The sequence below is a fragment of the Cupressus sempervirens genome, chromosome 3, assembly GCF_028749045.1.
Source record: "Cupressus sempervirens isolate cs-2001-9-10 chromosome 3, ASM2874904v1, whole genome shotgun sequence".
Taxonomy (NCBI): Eukaryota; Viridiplantae; Streptophyta; class Pinopsida; order Cupressales; family Cupressaceae; genus Cupressus; species Cupressus sempervirens.
This window is the reverse complement of record NC_143120.1, coordinates 904,821,343-904,843,731: the sequence shown is the minus strand read 5'-3', so window position 1 is coordinate 904,843,731 and position 22,389 is coordinate 904,821,343. Positions and strand designations below refer to the sequence as shown.

The 22,389-nt window shown below is 34.4% G+C and overlaps 1 protein-coding gene across 1 annotated transcript in view; it reads left to right on the top strand.

Annotated features, from left to right (window-relative positions):
* LOC149569718 (endoribonuclease Dicer homolog 3-like) overlaps window positions 1-21,241 on the top strand; it is a 63,571-nt gene extending 42,330 nt beyond the window's left edge. Inside the window, exons 2-11 of the mRNA XM_089816984.1 lie at window positions 4,805-5,082; window positions 5,200-5,675; window positions 5,820-6,114; window positions 6,279-6,488; window positions 11,538-11,789; window positions 12,076-12,216; window positions 12,304-12,360; window positions 12,827-12,991; window positions 13,114-13,183; window positions 21,162-21,241. Of these exons, the coding sequence (XP_089673110.1) occupies window positions 4,805-5,082; window positions 5,200-5,675; window positions 5,820-6,114; window positions 6,279-6,488; window positions 11,538-11,789; window positions 12,076-12,216; window positions 12,304-12,360; window positions 12,827-12,991; window positions 13,114-13,183; window positions 21,162-21,241 (2,024 nt within the window). The remainder of the gene's footprint in view (window positions 1-4,804; window positions 5,083-5,199; window positions 5,676-5,819; window positions 6,115-6,278; window positions 6,489-11,537; window positions 11,790-12,075; window positions 12,217-12,303; window positions 12,361-12,826; window positions 12,992-13,113; window positions 13,184-21,161) is intronic.
* Window positions 21,242-22,389: the final 1,148 nt, after the last annotated feature.

Sequence of the window (22,389 nt, the reverse complement as noted above, 5' to 3'; positions counted from 1 at the left end):
TTTGTTAAGATGGATATGGATAAGGCTTACGATAGAGTTAAATGGAGCTTCCTAAGGAGTATTCTTCTTTCTTTTGGATTTAGCTCTGACTGGGTGAGTTGGATTATGAGTTGTGTTACTTCTGCCTCTTTTTCTGTTCTTATTAATGGTCAACCTTCTCAACTATTTGGTGCTTCTAGAGGCCTCCGCCAGGGTGACCCTCTCTCCCCATATCTATTCATCATCATGGCTGAAGGCTTGGGCAGATTCATTAAGCATCAGGTGTCCCATAATTCTATTCAAGGCTGGTGGTGGGGTAATGGCTTACCTTCTCTTTCCCATCTTCAATTTGTTGATAATTCTTCTCTTGTTGGTCTTGCTAGGATCAAGGAAGCCGAAGCCTTTCGACATGCTTTGGACGTTTATTTGGCAGCTTTAGGCCAGAAAGTTAATGAGCACAAATCTTCCATTTACTTTTTTAACACTCTTGATTCTATTCAACACAGGATTGTTGGTATCCTACGATTTTAGATAGGATCACTTCCTTTGACTTATCTTGGCATCCCTATTGCTATTTCCAGTCAGCCATGTCTCTTCTGGCAAAATTTGATTACCAAGCTTTAGGATAAGGTAAATCATTGGACTCATAGATGGCTTTCTACTACTGTCCGGGTTACTCTTCTTCAAGCTGTTATCCAAGCTCTTCCTACTTATCAAAGCATGGTTCACGCTGCACCTATTTACTTTCTCAAGGAGTTTGATGCTCTTTCTCAGCAATTCCTTTGGAGTGGTAATTTGCATAGTACTAAATGGAGCTTGGTTAATTGGGCAACTGTTTGTAGGCCTAAAAAGGAGGGTGGTCTTGGTCTTCAATCTGCTCTATTGAGTAGTCAAGCTTTGGTTGCTAAACTTTATTGGTGATGGTGCTCTGGACAACATCAACTTTGGGCTCGTATTATCACTCATAAATATTTTCATGGTGCTGATCCTTGCTCTATTTTTGCACTTCCTCTTGAAGGTTGTGGCTCAATGGTTTGGCATACTTTGAAGACAGGTGTGATGTTGGTAAAGAGGGGTCTGTTTTGGATATGTAAAGGAGGTACTCAGGCTTTGTTTTGGTCTGATGCTTGGGATGGATTCCCTTCCATTTTATCCATATACCCTCATCTTCAGCCTCTTTGTGACTCTTTTCTTGCCGCTGGATGGGATAAAGTGGCTCATTACAAGACTCCTTATCAATTGGGACCTGTTGTTGGTTACAGATGGAAGCATTCTTCTGATTGGCCTCTTGGAGGTACAGACATGGATCGTCAGGAGCTTTCTCAAATTTTGGCCTCTAGAGAGTGTTCTTCTTTGCTTGGTCCAGATGTTTTCGCTTGGGGCGGTACCTTGTCTGGTAAATATCATGTCTCTGCTAGGTATCAAGAGATAACTAGACAATTATTTGGGGATGCTGAGGTCCCTTGGTGGAAGCAAGTTTGGAATAAAGTTTCTTGGTCCAAGTGCAATTTTTTCATGTGGCTAGTGGCTCACAACCGTTGTCTTACCTAGGATAATATTTGTAAACGTGGATTTCAGGGCCCCTCTTATTGTGTTTTGTGTGGTAATGGAGAGGAGTCTATCTCCCATCTGTTCTTCCATTGCTCCTATTCTACTCAGATATGGCACCTTTGGTGGAGCGCTTGGGGTTGCTCTTGTCGGCATGCTTCCTCTTTGCCTGAGTTCTGGGCCTGCTTGGGTACTGCTACCTCCAAGTCTTCTTTTCTCCATGCTGCTTGGATTGTTGGCCCATTCCAAGATGTTCGGCTTGGTGTTTTGCATCTTTGGTGGAAAATATCACATTCTCTTCAGGAAACTATTCTTGTGAAGTGTGAGCTTGATGGGGGTATGGATCCAGTTGATCTTGCTATCTGTAATTGCCTCAATTTTCATCTCCAGGATGGGGCTGCAGCTCATAGGCTTCCTTCTATGTCCAGGCAGCTTCACCATCAGAGGAAGGGTCGGGTTAACCAGGATGGGCACTGGACTCCTCCTTCCTGTGGAGTTCTGAAAATTAACAATGATGGTTCTTCCTGTGGGAATCCTGGTTCGACTGGTATTGGCGGAGTGGCTCGTTGTAGTTCTGGGGATGTTAAATTTTCCTTCTCAGTTCATAAGGGTGATTATACTAACAATCTCATGGAAGCTCAGGCTATTTTATATGTTGTGGAATAGTGTTGCTTGCGGGGATGGAGTAAGATTATCTGTGAGTCTGATTCCCAGGTGGTGGTGAACATGCTTTCTTTGCAAGAGCTTGAGGATGTTAGTTGGCAGCTAGCCACTGTTGTTAAGCAAATTCTTTTCTTCTCTTCCTCTTTTCAGTTCATTAGGTTCACGTATATTCCTTGTGAATGGAATAGAAATGCTGATTGTTTAGCCAAATGGGCATCTAATCATGATCTGAGTTGGAATATTATGGATAGGAGGCAATTGTCCTTTGAGATGGTGCAAGAATTTGATGATCTTGTTGCTCAGGATCAAGCTCTTTGTTGAGCTCTCCTTGTTGTATTCCTTTCTGTCTTAATAAATTTTTACCCCTCTTTTTGTGAAGTTAAATAAAAAATCTACAAATTATTTTTGACTAGCAAGTTTAACTTTCCTTGATTCTTTTAGGTTTATGGTAATAGAAGATCCACTCGTGGATCCAATTTTCTTTGGGATTTTTTCAGTTTTTTGTTATAGAAGATCATTGTTTCAATGACCATTCAAGGAAAATTACAAGTTTTTTTTGAGTAGTGGTTACAATTTTCTATTCATTTTTTCAGGTTTATTATGATATAAGATCAATGTTCTAGAGGTGATTCAAGGAAAAATGCTTCAAGGAGGTATGATACACATTTTCATTGTTTTTTTGGTTCTCTTAGGTCTTTTTTTACTATTTAGTTCGAAAGATCATTTTTTACCTTTCTAATTGATCCCATTCCTTGTGAGATTAGTTTCATTTGCATTGATGATGGTTAGATATGATTGAAGGTAAAATTTCTCAAGACCGTCTGATAAATATAAATTTGGTTGTTCTTTTGGAGTGTTTGTTTGCATTGATGATGGTTAGATATGATTGAAGGTAAAATTTCTCAAGACCGTCTGATAAATATAAATTTGGTTGTTATTTTGGAGTGTTTGTTTGCTACCTTTTGGCTACTATTTCTTTCTTTCTTTTGGATAGTCTCTTTTGGTTTTGGCATGTGATGCCTAGACATCTCAGATGCGTATTATAAAATCTATATTCCTCTTTTGTTAACCCTATTTGGGTTCCTTCAAAATATGTTTTAATAACATAATAAAAAATAGTTTTTGGTTGTTCTCCTTTTTGTGATATTTTTTTTCCTTCTCTTTTGGTACTTTTCCTTCTTAGACTGTTTTTTCCTTTTCCACCCATCCTTTGCTTCTAAGATATCTGGTTTTCATTTTCCCTATCTTTTGTCTATATATTTATCTGTTGTACATATTTTCAAATCTATAATCCTATTTGATTAAAGGGTTTTGATGTCCCTTCACAACATGGTTTTATTGTAATGAATTATTTAATATTATTATTTTAGTTCTTTATTGATACTTTACATTTTTACTCATTACTTTGCATTGATAATCGTTAGATGTGATTGAAGCCAAAATGTCTGAAGCAGGCATGATACACATTTTTATTATAATTTTAGTTTTTGATTGATACTTTTCTTTTTCATTCACTCTTTTCTTAAGAGATTAGTTTGATTTGTATTGATGATGAGCTCATATAATAGACCTTTTCTCTTCTAATACAGATCTACTAAAAAAATTGTTTTCTTTTATTGAACATGGTTTTTTGTAAATTCTTATTGAGAGATTTGTATAATTTCTCTTACATTACTCATGATTCTAAATACATATGTATTTTTCCTTAAATAAAGTAATAAGAGACTGATAACCATAATAAAATGAAAAGAACACTTGCCCAAGATTCTGTAAATGAGATGACAAGTTAAGTGGGCTTAGTCTTGGAGGAAGTTTGATGTTGGAGTACTTTTGGGATGGGTGAACATTTGGAAAGACGCAATGCATTACCTCTGTGAACATCACCTAGATATATTAAAAGTTTAATAGACAATTCTTTCTAGATTGTTTTATGCCACTACCAATAAATTTTAATGAAGATCTAAAAAAATTAAATGTTCTAATTTTAATTATTTATAGTAATAAATTATGTTCATTATTCTAATGATGTAATAAATATAATCATACAAATCTGATCTCTTTTCTATTTACACAAATATGATAGTTGAAAAAAATTCTCATTCTTAAATCACTGAAAAGTAAGTGAATGTGAGAAGTGTATGACAAGCTTTATTTTTGTGTTGAAGATTTCTCAGATAATGGCATTGTGGTTAGGAAAAAAAGATTTGGTTTAGTTTCTGACATAGTAAAATCAAATCAAGTAAAAGACTCTTATCGAATTTCACAGGCGTTATTCATAAGAGCATACGTACTGATCTTTTAAAGATTACAAATCAGTTGTTATTATCATCATTCACGCTCGTTGCTAGATCTCTTGTTGGATTCTTATCTGACCATCTCAATTTAAACTATCCCAAATTAGTTTCTGCCTATAAAAGAGTGGAGTGTTTAATTTACTCTGATATTTCTTTTTATGGTTTCACAAATTTTCTGAAGTGTTTGGTTTTGTTTTTTCAATTTCTTTCATATTAATTTAGTCTAATTATACAGCGTCATAACACTTTTTAATAATGACTAGTATGTTGTGAAGGTTTAAAGATTTAATTGTCTGATATTGTCTTTGTCTTTCTTGAAGGTGCATCTAAATCGATGGAATTGCATTCAACTGTTAAAATAGATGGCTTATCTGACAGCTGGGATGAAGAGGAGAAAGGAATAGCTTTGAAAGCTTATGAACTTTGTTTTACATCTGAACCCAATGATCATAGGACATATTCAAATTTTATGCTCCTAATAAAATCTGAACTGGATGAGGACATTACAAGTACGAAAATAGATCTGTTTTTAACTGTAGAAAAGATTGTTAGAGCACAGTTTTTTCCCAGAGAAACAATGACTTTGGATTCAAGTCAGGTATGGAAAGATAAACAAATGAATTTGAGTTCAAATCTATAAATTGCATTTTGCTTCCAATACTTTATTTACTTCCTTTTGTAGGAACTGAAAAATAGTTTTTTAATTGTGTAACAGATGAAGAATGCAAAAGCTTTTCAACACATAATCTTGAATGCGATTTTTGGAAATATGAGGGAGAAGGAAAATCTGAATGAAATGAAAAATCCATGGTGTAATTCTTATATGTTCTTCCTTTTGCCCTTAACATCTGATAGATTTGGTGTAACTGTTATTGACTGGAAATGCATTGAAACATGCGCGGCAAGAGCTAGGGAGTTTAATCTACTTTCACAAGGGGGACACAGTATCATTGATATTGATAAAGATAAAGAAGTTCCTATGGCAGAAACGACACAAGCCAGACTAGATATTTTGGTTTTGGCAACTGAGATTTGTGAGTTTTCTAATTTGACAGATAAAGCAGTACTTACTATTCATAATGGAATGCTTTATCAAGTAGTAGAGATTATTCATGATAAAACTGCTGAGAGCCCCTTCCCTTCGCAAAACAATGTTATGCTAGTTACAGTGAATATTTTCAAAAAAAGTGAGTACACCTCATCTTTCAAATGTCTCTTGAAATTCATCTACATAGAATTAACTGTAAATTTTGGATCTTAGTTGTTTTCATTTTATAACTCACACACTTTTATATATTAAAACAATTTGAATTTTGCTGCCTCTTTATTTTACAGATATGGAAAGAAACTTAACCATTTAAGTCAGCCACTTCTTAGAGTGAAGCATGCTAAACGACCTCGTAATTTCTTATCAAAACAGCAAGTAAGTTCATCTGAGGATGGTGTTGGAACATGCGTGGAGCTTCCTCCAGAGTTGTGTTTAAATTTGGATATTCCAAGTTCTTTTATGAGATCATTGTGTTTACTTCCATCAGTGATGCGCCGGTTCCATTCTTCAATGCTTGCAAGCCAACTCAATAAAGCAATTAGAATAGAACGCCCAAATTGTCCACGTGTACCCATCCAACTGGTAATTGCATTTATAATGACTTGGGATAGATGTTATGTTCGCTTGGTTAATGATTGATTTAAGCTTGTTCGCTCTATTTTTTGTTTATCTCTGTCGTAGATAATGTACTTCTTAAAATCTTCCTTTATAGTTCAAGTATAATCTTATCAATTCTGTTTTTTAAGATAATGGAAGCGATAACTTCACATAGATGCTTAGAGAGTTACTCGTACGAGCGACTGGAGTTATTGGGTGACTCTTTTCTGAAATATGCCATTAGTCAGCATATATTTATGAAATATGAAAGTGAGGATGAAGGACATTTATCTATTCGTAGAGCTGACGCAGTCAACAATAAAACTCTTCATGACTTGGCTCTGAAGCGTAACTTGCAGGTATTAAAATGTTATTTTGATAATCAGTTGATAAATTTAAATAGAGAAAAGTATATCTCAAGTTAGAACTCCTAATGCTAGTAACACGAGGTTCTACTCTTTTGCTTTACTTATTTGCCATTCATTTGCAGCCTTCTTTGTAACACCATTATTAAGCATTTAGAGCCACCAAGAATAATTGACATTGGTAGAAATAGTAAGGATGTCCAGTTTGTGTTTTCTATTTTTAAAGGTCATCTCATTAACAACTTGATAGAGGCCATAGCTATTTTGTATGCTGTGAAGAATGCTTGTGACCTTGGTTGGAGAAGGCTTATCTGTGAATCTGACTCACAAGTGATGATACCTCTATTGAATCAGCAACATTCTGAAGTTGTTAGTTGGAGGTCAGTGTTGATTGCAGACCAAATTCATAATTTGTATACTTATTTGGAGTCCATTACTTTTAGTCATATTCCCAGAGAATAGAATAGTATTGCTAATTGTTTGGCAAAGTGGGCTTCTGATCATACATGTAATTGAAATATTGTTGATAAGACTCAACTTCTGATGGGCTTTTCCCATCAACTTGATCACTTGGTTGATCTTGACATGGATGTTTGATGCCCTTTCTTTGTTTGTTCTTGTTTCTCTTTCAGCTTGAATAAATTTTCACCCCTCCTTTATTTGAACAACATTGAAATTATATCAATAGAAAAATCCAATATTCTCATCAAAAACATTCAATGTTGGTACCTAACAAATTATATCAAATTAATACTGTTATCACCTCAGTAGGAACTGAGTTTTTACCTTTAATAGGTATTGCAATTAAAACTTTATAGGCATTGCAATCAATATTATACATGTCAGAAATCAAATTCACAACTTAAAAAAATTAGCTCAGTAGCAATTGATCTCGATTGACAGTTTTGCTCAGCAACAGAAGGTGCCAAGTGACAAGAAGTGAGTGAAATATGCTAAGAAGCTAAGTGAGCTCAGCAGTAAGGGGAGCTTGGCACAATGGATGTCGAGTGAACTTGGCACAATGGATGTCAAATGAGCTTGGCAACAAGAGGAGAGCTTGGATCCTAAAGGGAACAGTGAGGAGGTTGAGTAAACATAAGATGAGCTTAGTTAACATGTGAACCAAGCGAGTCAATAATAGAATAAATGTTTGGTTTGCTCCACTATTAAAACACAGAGAAGGTAACAAAAGAAAACTTGCAAATATGAACTTCTCAAATACTAAACACCATGAAATAATGAATGGAAAGGAGAAAAAAAAGAGCAGTATGCCTATTTTTTTGCTTTCTATTCAAATGAGTTAAACTAATACAAAATTTAGGAGCATTCGACTTCAACCAAAAAACACAAAATACTTCAACTGATAAAACAAATCTTAAACTTACAGCACTAAGAGCTGCATAAAATAATGCCTCGAGCAATCACTGCTTCATAGGACAAACAAAATTGAACTCATAGAATGACAAAGAGATTCAACATGTGCTGCTACAAACAATGAAACTGAACCTTTCTTTTGTCCTCTGAACTTTGTTCTTAATATTCTTTTGACCCTTTGATTTGATGATCTTCCTTCTATCTCTGATCTCTGCTCTACACTTGTTCTCTTCTCTTCTCTTCCTTAATTGGATGAATGAGTTTCATCCCTTTTGTCTTGTTTCAAGACTTTTCCCCTCTTTTGGATTTCAAACTATTTAGTTCTAGGGGTAACTGACCATTAGTTCAAATTTTTGACCATACAATCACTTGTTCTTTAATATAATAATTGTTTTTTATATTAAAATTAGTCAAAATGGACGTTGACACAAAGACAACTAGCTGAAACTCAGTAGTTCTATACCTATAGCTACTACAGTTAAAAATAAACATATTAATATAATTACATATAAAACTTGGCTAACATAAATTTATGGGCTTATAGTGGCCTTATGGGAGGTCCAACCAAAGAACAAAAACCAAGGCCCAGGGACTAATTGCCTTTCTGGTGATTACAGAGATTCTCCAGTGGAAGCGGCAAGAAAACTGTAGAGGGAGAAAGACCCCATCTTTGAGCTCTTCTTTGTCCGCCTACAAAAGTTGAAGGATAGTGGCAGCAGAGCACATAGCTGCACTGAGAAGTTAGCCACCTGATCAAACTTATCTTCTAGATCTGCATTCTTCTTAATTAGGGTAGTGATAGTCTCCTCCAGTTTGATATTATAATTCCCAAAGGGTTGTTTGCCACAGGGTTCACCTCCTCCCTTTTCTCTACCTTCCTTGGGGCTCTCAACATTCCTAGTTCCCTTAAACTGTGGTTCCATATTAAGGTTCATGATAGGGGAGGTTTCAACCTTAGAAGAACTTAACCGAAAAAATGTCCCAATAGAGAGAAGAAGTCCTCAATTTCCACCAAGGCATCAACCAAAAATAATGCCCCACCATATGCTATCAATGTTGGAATAAGTCACTAGTTTGTTGCACCAAATCTGCTATTCTGTTTAACAGTTGACTGCTGCTCCATGTAATTGGACCTGACCCGAGCTGAAAAATATAACCACCAGTAGATTTTCTATCATCTATGTCACCTCCCCAGTCTGAATCTGTGAAGCTAGTCAAAGAAATTGAAGACTTGTAACTATAATGAATGCCATAGTAAATGGTGCCACGAATGTATCATAAAATTCTTTTGGCAGCCAACCAATGAGTTTATTTTGGTTCCTGCATAAATCTAGATACCAAATTGACTGCAAAACAAATATCTGGTCTAGACTGTGTTAGATAAACCAAGCTACCAACAAGCTGTCTATATAAAGTAGCATCCACCTTCTTGGAAATACATTCTTTAGTAAGCTTAATTCCAGATTGAAAAGGAGTAGGGGTTGGCTTACATTCAAGCATGTTAAATTTATCTAAAAGATCCAAAGCATATTTTGCTTGAGAGATAAATAACCCATCATGAAGTCTACTAATTTGCAAGCCAAGAAAATAATTCAGTTCACCCAAATCACTCATATGAAATGCCCCTTTAAGATCTGATTTAAAATCACTAATTAACCCAATATTTGGTCCAGCTATGAGTAAATCATCCACATAAACTGCAACAAAAATAATTTCTTTTTGCACTCTCTTCACATAAAGATTTGGATCCGATTTGCATTTTTGAAACTCATGAAGCTGAAAATACCTATCAATCTTCTCATTCCATGCTCTTGGTGCTTGTTTAAGCCCATAAAGTGACTTCTTTAATCTACAAACAAGATTAGGATGTTGCTGATTTACAAAACCTGGTGGCTGATCCATATATATTTCTTCAGATAAATCTCCATTTAAGAAAGCATTTTTTACATCCATTTGATGAATATGCCACCCAAGACTTGCAGCCAAAGACAGAATAATTCTAACTGTATTCATTTTAATGACAGGAGCAAAAGTTTGTTCATAATCAACACCCTCTTTTTGATTAAATCCCTTAGCAACCAATCTAGCTTTAAATTTTTCTATACCACCATCTGATTTAAATTTTGTTTTATAAATCCATTTGCAACCAATGACATTCTTACCTTTGGGAAGTTGCACAAGTTCCCAAGTTTTATCTGATTAAAAATTAAAACTATGAAACAACTAAAAATGGTGACAGCAGATCACAAGAAAATATAACTTTCAATATTCATATTGATCTAGCTGCACACAAACAACCAATTACATAACCTCTATAAATAGAGGACTTCCAGCTGTTTAGAGCTTACATGTGGATCATCTAATGTGACAGCACTAACACTTCATTTAACAACCTTGCCATGTGTTTGGAGACAAATTCAATTGTGCATACATGTGGTGGAGTTAACTACAGTCCTACAAAACTGATGGCTAGAGAATAGGGAGCAGCAGTCAACTGTTAAACAGAATAGCAGATTTGGTGCAACAAACTAATGACTTATTCCAACAATCAACACAAACTTGACCTAAGCTAAACCAGATTAATCAAATGACTCTGAGCAGGCAGATGTGCTGATAACCCTTCCATATGTAAAGACGTGTCCCTCATGGTAGTGAAAGATGAAAACAACTAGAGGCTTTCCACTGGTCAAACATTCAACCTACAAGCTATACAGATTCAACATTCTGAATAAAAATTTCTTCATATCTCAAATCCATCCTTTCAATTCTCGCAGGTAGAATAAAGTTGAATTAATTCTTTCAATGCTTGCAGATAGAATAAACAAAATTGTCTGTAGTGGTTTCTCTCCTCATCTAAATTTTAAAATTGTAGCTTGTTTCGTATGAAAGTTTTCAAGTTTTAAAAATTTGTGACAAGTACAATATGAATAAAAGTGTGAGGAGAATTTATAAATCAACGTGGGGTATATATGTCCTTCCCAGCAAAAGACCCTAGATTTCTTACGTAATTTTCTTTTATTTTTAACTTTAGATTTCTATTTGATGGAAATCAGGCCAACCAGACCCACATGATCAATAATATCCTTAATATCATTCATTCCGAGGAAAAACTCCTAATATTTAAAAAAATAACATCTGTAGACAATCTGGATAGATTTGATTGAATTGCTCACCCTGTTTAATGCACCATATGTAGACAATCTGGATGGATTTTGTTTGAGTGCATCCATTTGTCCATTGTCAAATCTATTGTTTCTCATGGTTTGTGCATTGCTCAAAAAAAATTTAATATATAATTCTCAATTTCCATAGATCATCAATTGACTGTATGGTAGTTGTGTCTGCACTGCATTTTGTCTTCACTCTCCTCTAAGAGGACAGCTCTGAAGAGCTGTTAGAAGTGGCAATAGATTGTTATCAAGACCAAGTGTAAATGAACAGAAGCTCAGTGAATCAATGCAATCTTTTTCTTTTTGTCTCTCCCTGATTCAATGATAATCATTGGTGCTGTTGCCAATTCTAAAGAATTTATATTTTGATATGGTCTATGTGTAAATTGAGTTATTTTTATTTTAGGAATTTCCTAATAATTTTTTGTTTGTATGTTGTTTACTTATCACTTGAAAATATAATTTTGTAAGCTTCATTTTAATTTTGCTTTATGAATAGGGATACATAGTAGATGATTTATTTGACGTCTCCAAATGGATGGCTCCTGGGTTATACTGCAAAAGTATTGTTCCATGCTCGTGCAATCCAGGAGATCCTAAGACTCTTCAAATGGGTGTAGTTTGTGACAATGAACATAGATGGATTCATTCTAAAACAATATCAGATGTTGTGGAGGCTCTTATTGGAGCACATTTGGTGGGAGGTGGTGTAAATGCAGCCATTGAGTTCATGCAGTGGATGAATATGGAAGTTGGCATTGAAGACAAACTAGTAGAGATTGCATCCCAACGCTCTTTCAACTATCCGAGTGTCTTGGACACAAATTTGGATGAACTGGAATCATACCTAAATCACCACTTTGTTAATCGATGTCTTTTAGTAGAAGCACTCACACATTCTTCAATTACTGAAGCTGAGGGACCTTCTATCAAGTACATTTTGTTTCACCTTACCTTGAACAATTAGTATACTACTTTGGTAGTAGTTAATTTAAAATTCTTTTAGAGTGCTGACTTTACATGTGTAAATTTCACAGCGGCTAGAATTTCTAGGTGACTCTGTACTGGATTTTGTTATTACCGAGCATCTGTATTCAGCATACCAAGAATCATCTCAAGCAATTCTATCAGATTTACGCCAGGTAGCTGTTGACAATGAGAATTTCTCTCAAGCAACAGTAAAACACAAAATTCACAACTATCTTCTTCATAGTTCAGATGACTTACAAAATCAAATGGCAAAGTTTGTTGAGAAATTTGAATAGCTTAGAGCTGACGATTGCCAGTTTGTATCATTTGGAGGAGGATTGCACGCTCCCAAGGCAAGCTATTTGGTTTTACATTTGATTTTCTGTGATGCTTTAATAGAAGTTTAGGAGCCTTATTTTGCGTATGCTATAATTTATTCTATTACAAAGCCACTTTGTTGTTTTAAACATCAAAAGCACATAGAAATTTATACATGGATAAAAGACTTCAAGTTGGCCTTCCTCAAACAGATTTTGATTTATTTTGTTAACATGGAGATTTTACAACATAACATAAGATTTTATTTTATTTGTTTGTAGTACTATAAACATTGTCTTTGATTACAACTTATATTACAAATTTAATTAAATGCAGGTACTAGGAGATATATTAGAAAGCATTTCAGGTGCAATATTAGTCGACAGTTGACTGAAGCTGGATGTTGTCTGGGAAAAAATAAAACCTATTTTATCTCCCATTGTCACACCTGAAAATGTTGAATTGCAACCATTACGGGAGTTGTATGAGTTGTGTGAACAGAAACATTACAAATACAATTGGATGACCATCGCTAAGAAAAGGAATGTTAATGTGGCCACTATAAAAATAGAGGTGAAGGAATCCATCGTATTTGGAGAAGGATCAGACATCAATAAGAGGTTTGCAAAAACTAAAGCTGCCAAACATGCATTGGCAAAATTGAAGGTAACATTAAACATTGTTTATGGAAAAAAGTTCCAAATGTTGAATTTAACTACGCTAACTGCGATTTTCCAAAGAGATAGCCACTTGCACTTAGTGAAGATAATATTTTTATTTTGGTCCAGATAATTGCCACCAGTTCAGGAGAAGTGGACCAGGGAGATAATTTATTTTGCAACACAGAATCATCACAAGGTAAATTGCACAAGGAATAGGAGAGTGTGTGTTAGGCTTATTCATTGCACATGATTAGAGTTTAGCTGAAGATATATGGTGACAGAATTGGATATCTAGTTAATGGAAAAAAATGTTATTGAAAGATAAGGTTATTATATTAATATAAAGGAATAATATTTTTTATTTAGAATTTTCTTGTACTTTCATTCAATTAATTTTTGGCCCTCACCTCTAGTGATTCTATAATTGTGAAAAAATATGAAAAATAAATAAATATAAGTTGAAGAATTGATTAATGTTAAAATCTGAAAACATAAACATAAAACTTATATATAATTTTTAACTATTCAGGTAGTTTCATGAGGTCTCCAAATGAGGTAGAAAGTAGTCCTCCAAAGAAGAGAGCAAAGAAAGATTGTTCCCTTGTTGGTATGTAACATTCATTAGAAACACTTTTTTTAAATATTTTGTAAAAGTTTATAAATTGTAAGGTTTCTGATGTAACCAATTGTAATTGCAGTCTTCTCTTGAATTTTCTCTCAATGCTTCTTACTAATATAAATGCACTTTTATATATTAAGAGATGCATGCCAAAATAAGGATCTTCAAATAGGACAAAGAAAAATAAATGCACTACAATAACAAGACTGAGCTTCTTTACACTATTCACAGATACTACCTTAAAGCTCTACATAGAAGAGATAATAATCATAGACTAGTACAAGATATATATTTTATATACTCTCTAGAAAGTGTGAGAACACTTTAGATGAGACAGTGACATGTTGGATAGTATATTCAAATCCATTCGAAATTTCAAACAAGACCTTTCAAAAGGACAAGTCTTTAATGCTGGAAAGACGTTTATCATATGGAGGATGTGAGTAGTGATAGTTAGGGATTACAATTTTTGACATTTCTCCTTTTAAAAAAAATTTGGCAAAGGGTCAATAAACCATAAATTAATTGATAAGAAGAAGGATAAGTACAAGTTGGACATTGTTGATGTGTGTTTTATGACCCACCAAAAAGTAGAACAAAATATCGAAATATCTTATCCTCTCTTGAATAAAGTCTCATGTATGTAAGATTACTAAAAGATCATATGATGACTTCAATGTTCCTTTAATGTCAGATCTCTAGATAAGATCAATGGTTGATGTGATTTTCTGATGATCACAAGGGGCCTTATTATTTATTTAGATTCATTTCAAGCCATACTGGATGTGGGAGCTATCATTAAGGTTTTGTAATGAAGTAGTTTTGGAATTTTCATAAAATATGAAAAATTTAAATAGGATAGGGTTTAAGAATTCTATTAGTGATGACAATAAATAGTACTCTAGTGGAAAAATTTCTCAAATTATTGATCTACTTTGCCAATTATACTACAGCTATGCATGAACTAGTGCAGTCTTGAAGGGTTATACCAAAGATTTTCATACCATAGCATACGCCATCATAAAGAGCAATGTATACCAATGATAGAAGTTATACATATGCATGAAAGGGGTTCATGCTAACTTTACACAAAGAGTTAGAATGACTAAAATGTTGAAAGTATGAACTAAATAAATTCATCAATACACCATCATATTCTTCATTGTAATCACCACAAATTAACTAGTCTAAACTTAATCTAATTGAAGGAATTTAAGAGAACAAGCAAGCACTAAGACACATAAGTATTCACTAAGCTTCAATGAAAACTTTATTATCTCAATAGCTCATAGCAACAATCTCATAAAATATCCCCCCTTTACAAGTGAGAGGTGAGACCTTTATATAGGTCCTTTATGGCCCAGATGATCACAATAATTGATGGCCAAGATTGTGTCACATTAGCCCAAATTAGGGTTAGAGAAAAGAAAAGGAATCTATGTTAATGCAATAAGAATTATACTACCATAATGGGTAATGTATTCCCACTATGCATACTTGCACAGAAAGAGAGTAGGGTGTAACAAATATCCACTATGCATGTCCATTACTGGATAAATGCTCAGTCTTCCTTGAATAAATTATTCTTGATTCCATTCTTTGAATGCATAGAAGTTTGACTTTGAGACCTTAGTTCTTCATCAAAGCTAATTGGATGCCATGAAATGATGATGGAGGCCATGTAAGCTCAAGTTTTTTCCAACTACATAATTTTAACTAAGATCCAACTTTGAGTGACTTTTATAAAAATCTCTCCTAAAATATTCTCATTTTCCATGTACTTTCTTGGAAATTTATCTTTGTAAAATGGATTGGAATCCCTTGTTGATGATTATGTTACTCTAGAATTTCTTCATATTGAACTTTGTTTGCCATGTTCTTGGATTCTTGGATTTGAACTTTGATCTTTGAACCTTGAATGTCTAGGACCAAATCACTTAGTACTTTGATCTTGGTACTAGAATTTTGGATTTGAGGATCTTTCTTGAATTTTTATAACTAGAGCCTTTGTCCTCTTCAAATGTTTTAAATTCACCATTACATCTTTTCTTACATTTTTGAAGAATTCCCCCTTTTTATTTATCATCATCAATCATTTTTCCAATCTCGGGTGCACACTTGAAGAGGGTGAATTTTGAGATCTAGAGAAGAAATTTCCAACACTTCTTTTTTCATTTTTCATGAAAGAGAAATTCCAAACACTTAGTCATTTCTCTTCCACAAAGGCTAAATTTTTTGAAACTTGGCCATTTTTCCTTCCACAGAGGAGAAAGTTTCCAACACTTAGCCATTTTTTTTCCATGAAGGATAAACTTCCAACACTTTTCATTTTTCTTCCATGGAGGAGAAAGTTTCCAACACTTTCCATTTTTCTTCCATGAAAGGAAAATTTTCAACACTTAGCATTTTTGTCTTCCATGAAGGAAGAATTTCCAACACTTAGCAATTTTTTTCCAAGATTTCTAATTTTATTGTAGGCAAAAATTTTGAGTGGTCATGGATTTTGTCCATGATGAAAGAATTCCACAGGAACCATTTTTCTCCAAGGTGGCAAGATTTTATGAGAGATCGTGGATTTTGTCCATGACAAAAGAATTCCGCAACAACCATTTTTCTCCATGGCAAGGATTTTTTAGTGGTCATCGATTTTTTCCATGATAGAAGAATTCCACAACAACCATTTTTCTCTGAGGCGAGATTTTTTGAGTGATAATGAATTTTGTCTATGATGGAAGAATTTCATTACAACTATTTTTCCCCATGGTAGGAATTTTTGAGTGATCATGGATTTTGTCTATGATGGAAGAATTTTGCAACAACCATTTTTCTCCATGGCAAGATTTTTTTAGTGGTCATAGATTTTTTCATGATGGAAAAATTCCACAACAACCATTTTTCTCTGAGGTAGGATTTTTTGAGTGATCATGAATTTTATCTATGATGGAAGAATTTCACTACAACTATTTTTCCCCATGGTAGGAATTTTTGAGTGATCATGGATTTTGTCAATGATGGAAGAATTTTGCAACTATTTTTCCTGATGTTTTCATGTCTTTCGACTTTTGGATATTTCAAGGGTAATTCTAGACTTAACCATTTTTTTATTGACTATCATGCTTGCCCATTCTTTTGGATATAGAAACATGTAATCTTTTGGCTCTTTATCAACTAGAGCTTACTAGTTTCTAAAATAGACCTGCCAAAATTAGACTTTCTAAAAATAGTATGTTATCCCAAAGTCAAAACAAGGTCAATCCAAGAGGTAGTGAAATTTACTAAAAATAGATTTTCTAAAAATAATAAGTTGTTTCAAAGTCAAAACAAGGTCAATTTGGGAGGCAATGAGACTTACTAAAAATAGACAAGATAAAAATAGTATGTCAAGACATTCAACTCTCAAACAAGCAAACAATTTCCAATCTTAGAGCCACATGGACAACACTTTCTAGATTTGGCCAATTTTACCAATTCTCATTTGAAAGAGGGGACCTTAAAAGACTGAGCCCAATACTACCAAGGACAAAAGCCAAAAGGACAACACCAAGAGACAAAAGGGGGCCCCCATTTGCAATGGAGCGATGGTGTGAAAACTCCACAATAGACATGTAGATTGAGTTTTTTTGAATCACGCTCCTATTTTACATAGGTCATTTATGAACCAAAATTGGCCATGTTTCCGATAACCAAACACCCCCAAAAGAAATTGAAGTGAGAAGCATCATGCTACTCAAAGGGAAGAGGAAACTATGATGAGATCCCTAATTTCCAATATGAAGAAAACATTTTGGTTACAATCTATAGGTATTTTAAAATATCATTAGCCAAATGACCTGCCAAAACCAACACCACAATCCTTGCATCACCAGACTTCAAACGTTGATCTACACTCTAAATTTCTCACCAAATGTATCCACAATCTTTTCTACCTTCTTGGAATCCAATATATGCAATCCCTAATTTGATAAGACATCCAAATTGGCTAGCCAATTTTGAATTCTCTATATTGGATAGACTATATTCACTTCCCTAAAACAATGATCAATTTTGAATTCACCAAATCTAAGTAATATTTTTCAAACCTCTCCTAGCACATATTGTAGCTCCCAACTAGTAATGTTTTTTAATATCATGATTGGGGCTGATGTTAGATCTTGAGAGTCCCCTTCTATGAACAACTTGGAGATGCCCATAGACAGGGCTAGTTTCAATCCTTAGAGTACAGCTCTTGCCTGTTCTAGATTATTAGATCCATCCATGTTAGAATATAGCACTTTTAAAATAACATGTCTATGGTCCCTCACAATTACATCAATCCCTAACCTACTAGGGTTACTTTTTGATGTGCCACCAAAGTTTAGCTTTACAAAAGGAGGTAGAGGCTTTTACCACTTGACAACCTTCCTAATATCCATCTTGGATTGTCCCTCAACTAACATGCTTTTAAGGGAGATGTTGACATATTTCTAATTATTCAAAATGAGGTTATTAGCTAAATTATATATAGAGGATAAAGATTTAGTCCTCATATTGTAGACATTTATAGTTTCAAAGATCAAATTTTTAACCTTCTCAACTTCCAAACTTTTTTGTATGAATGTCCTTTTATTTCTTTCCCACTATATACCCCACACTATAACTCCCAAGATAATTCTCCATATCTCTGCAAAAATGGATCCTTTCTCTAACAAGTGCCTCCAATCATTAGTTGTGCCAAGGAAGAAGAGAAATGACCTTTCCACCTCAATTTATGAACAATCCATTTCTAACACTCGTGAAGAAACTCACAATTCAACAATAAATGCTTAGTGTCCTCCAATTCCTTCCCACAAAACACACATTGAAACCTTTTACATATGCCAAGCTTATGAAGCCTCTCACTAGTAAGTATCTTGTTTTGTATCTAGCTGACCATAAAAAGGCCCTTTCTTTTGGTAGTACTACATCATGCCAACAAAATGTAAACTTCCTCTTCCCTAGAGCTATCTTATGAAACAACAATATATGCCCCTCCTCCATTGGATATCTCCCATTAGTGCTTCTTTCCCACACTAACCTATCCCCTCATTATTTCTACCCTAAGGCCTTTGTTGTACTTTGTTCAGCATCATCTTATATTCCATCACTAAGGCCTTTGTTGAAGTACCTTGTTCATCATCTTATTTTCCATCAAAATAGGAATGATTGACAAGTCCTTCTATGTCACCATAGGCAAACCATCATGTTTATGTACAATGAAATAATTCCTTACCTTGGATTCCCACATTTCTTCTAAAATTTATTTTTCTCTAAGAATGTTACACACTGAACTGATAGAGGGGAAGCCATTCCAAGAATCTGACTAGAACAAAGTATTATCTCCAGAATTGACCATCCATGATAAGTGTGGAATGATGACTTTTCTGTTTTTCGTGATGAAGTTCCACATAGCTGAACCTTTGGGTGGATTCCTCATTGTAAATATCCTCTCTGAGTCATCCTCATCTAAGTAGTTTACCCTCATAATCTTTGCCCACAAGGCCAATGAATTCTCATAATATTTCCAAGCTAATTTTGCTCCTAGAATGACATTTCTTTCATGCACATTATGGATCCCCACACCACCACCGTCCTTTGGGTTACAGATTTTCCCACGCAACTAGATCTATCCTCTTCCTAAAGCCTCCAAAGTTTCCCCTTAATCACAGCTAGCAATTTCGACCTGTTTTTTTCACTAATTCCTTCATACTTCAAGATCTTGAGTTTTCACTGATTCCTTTATACTTCAACATCTTCAATCTCCATGCCTAGGAAATCCCATACTGTTGTAAGAATGCTCTACCCATGAGCTCTCGCCATTTTAGTTACCATTCCTTTGTTGGTTCAGATACCAAACATGTCTATTTTCTTGTCATCTCCAATGGATTCACGCTGCGGGTGATTGGGGATCCCAATGGGCTCTGGTGGCCTCAAACATTACTTCTACAAATAGATAATGATGCGACATTCATTCACATTGCTTCTTTATCTTTCTTCTTTTTTGTTAATAGCTTTGCATACTTGATATCCTCGTACTTTTCTTCTACAATCTCTTACAGTATTTTTATTCTCTTGTCAACTTAAAGGCATTCCTTGTAACCTCCTCAAACATCGAACTTTAAGACCTTTGATCACTCCCTGAACGGCAGCTTCCTTGATCTCCAACGACCTGAAATCCCTTTCACGTCTTAGCTCTGCTCAATTTTGACTCCATTTTGGCATGGATCAACCTTTTTTCAGAGAACCGTGATTTCAAACTTATTCAAATTAACCTGAAACTCTAAATACATCTTTAGTATCAGTTTACATTCATCAATACTACTTTGCATCTCTGCCGAGCTGGACTTTGTTGGGAGAGAGTAATTAGCGAAGTTGGGGTCATTCGATACACAAGATATAATATTTACATAGGTAAGAGTAAAAATATATATCAACATTGTTTAACAGTATTTTACAAAACTATTAATCAAAATATCGATAACAAGAGCTCTTGGCAAGCTAGAATCTCTATCTTTTGGAAGAGTTGCAAACGGAGTGGGTTTAACCATGGAGAGAACTGTAAAGTGCACTGTAAGCTGGAGTAATATTGGGAAGTCTCAGTGCACCACCACTCGAACATCACCTAGATCCAATGGGTGTCAACTGTTGCATTTTTTCTCATGAAAGCTAGATTTTGATTGCAGATTTCTAATCTGATGTGAAAATGTGAATCTCTCTCTCTCTCACACACACACACAGACACATGTATACCAGTTTAGTCATGAACTACCTATTTCTAATTTTAGAAATAATGTATGGCCATTTCATTTTAAGAATAGCCAATGTAACTATCAAATTTTCAATGGTCATTAGTTTCAAACCAGATACATGATCATGCTAAAATATGCTTTGTCATGCTATTGTCTAAAATAAAAATATACATTCCATGATAATGTTAATGTAATTTGCAATATAAAGCGAGTTTCACACATGAAAGATTCTTTCTACAATCAATCTAAAATATATACTAATTAGAAAAGATCTAAATTTTTTAATTAATAATATATAAATTTGCTAATTAACATTACTAGTTTTAAAAAAAGCACTCAAAACATTAAAATTTTTTTATAATTATATAAGATTTGAAAAATAATAATTAAATTATATAATCGTTGTGACCTATTATAATAGTCATTATAACGGATGCATCATTCATTTATTTTCTTTGTATTGACCGCTCATGAAGGATACCCCCATTTTTCTTGAACTTGTTTGACGATTAATCCAAACCACAACAGTTCTAAATTTAACAAAAAGTACAAACAATTTAGAATTTTGAAACTTGCAAAACACGCAAAATATATCTGAGTAGCAAGCTGGGCGATCTGGTTTTTAGCCCTAAACACTACAGAGCCAGTGATATACGACATATCAGATCAATTAAAGGAAGTATTTAGTAAATTCACTGGAAAGAGCAATAAGTAAAAGTCTCATGATATGAGCCCATACACCTCATTAATGCTTTGCAGTGTACGCCACTGATTTTACTGCTTATCTACAGATACTGTAAACTTTTATGCAATGATCGGAAACCATTTGCCCATCGTTGTTTTTCGATGTGAGACAATTTCAGCCTGCTAACAGCTAGCACTCAAAACGACTATTAATAAGTAGTCTCAATCCTATTATATCTCATCCTATGGCCATTCTAATGTAGCTCAATATCAAGAAAATCCATTTACAAAACAAGAAGATGCGCTCGCAGAAATGACAATCCATTAATGGTAGCCCGCTAACATCCACTCTTAAAAATAACTAAAAGTAAACAGTCTCAGTGATGAACCTATTCCATATGAAACTCAATATTAAGCTTGTTATGATCAAGTACAGCACTAGAATTAAGTTAAGCTTGTTATGAACATAAAAGTATTATTATTTCCACCCCTGCAGAAGGCTTTTTCATTTGATTCCTGACCTCTAGACAGCAGATTGGAAGATTGATTGTCATGATATTTAAGGAAGAAGCATTTCCAACAAGAAGATTCAATATCTCCACTTCACTACCAGTCATCGTGCATTTAAAGTCCACGGATACTTCTTTAAGATTTGGAAAGTTTAAGTCTGACCCACGTTCCATCTCTCTCGCTGGCGCCATATGTCCTTCTACAGAACACTGTAGTCAACAAACAGTCAATGGTTTAGAGAAAAGATAGAATAAAGTATGCTCAGGATAAAAACATAAATAGACATATATTACCTCACGTATGGTCAACTTTTCAAGGTTGGGAAAATTACTCAGTGTGTTGAGGAAACTAGAAACACAAGGCAGCTCACATTTTTCAACTGAAATTTTTCTCATTGTTTCGGCAGCTGAGAGGCTTTCAAGTAACCAAAACTCTGATACATTCACATCATAGAGAGATGTAGGGCAGTTCACCTTTAATGCAGATATTCCATAACTATTGTCTCTTTCCATATAAGCACCAAAATAACAACCGATCAATTCAAGTTGCATCAGTTGAGGACAATCCACAATCAACGTTTGGAAGGAGCAGTGTAAAACCTTCAAATATTTGAGATGTTGAGCACATATTTTCAAGTCCTCTAACCCATAGCATTCACTGAGCCCTAGATGTTGAAGCTCTGGGCATAGGTCTATAAAATCTTGTATTATATTTTTATTAGTCTCTACAAAAATTAAGTGTAGACAACATGATACGAGGAAAGGAAAGCCTAGACAAGACTCGGGAAATTCAGTAAAACCTAAATATTCAAGTTTCAAAGTAGTT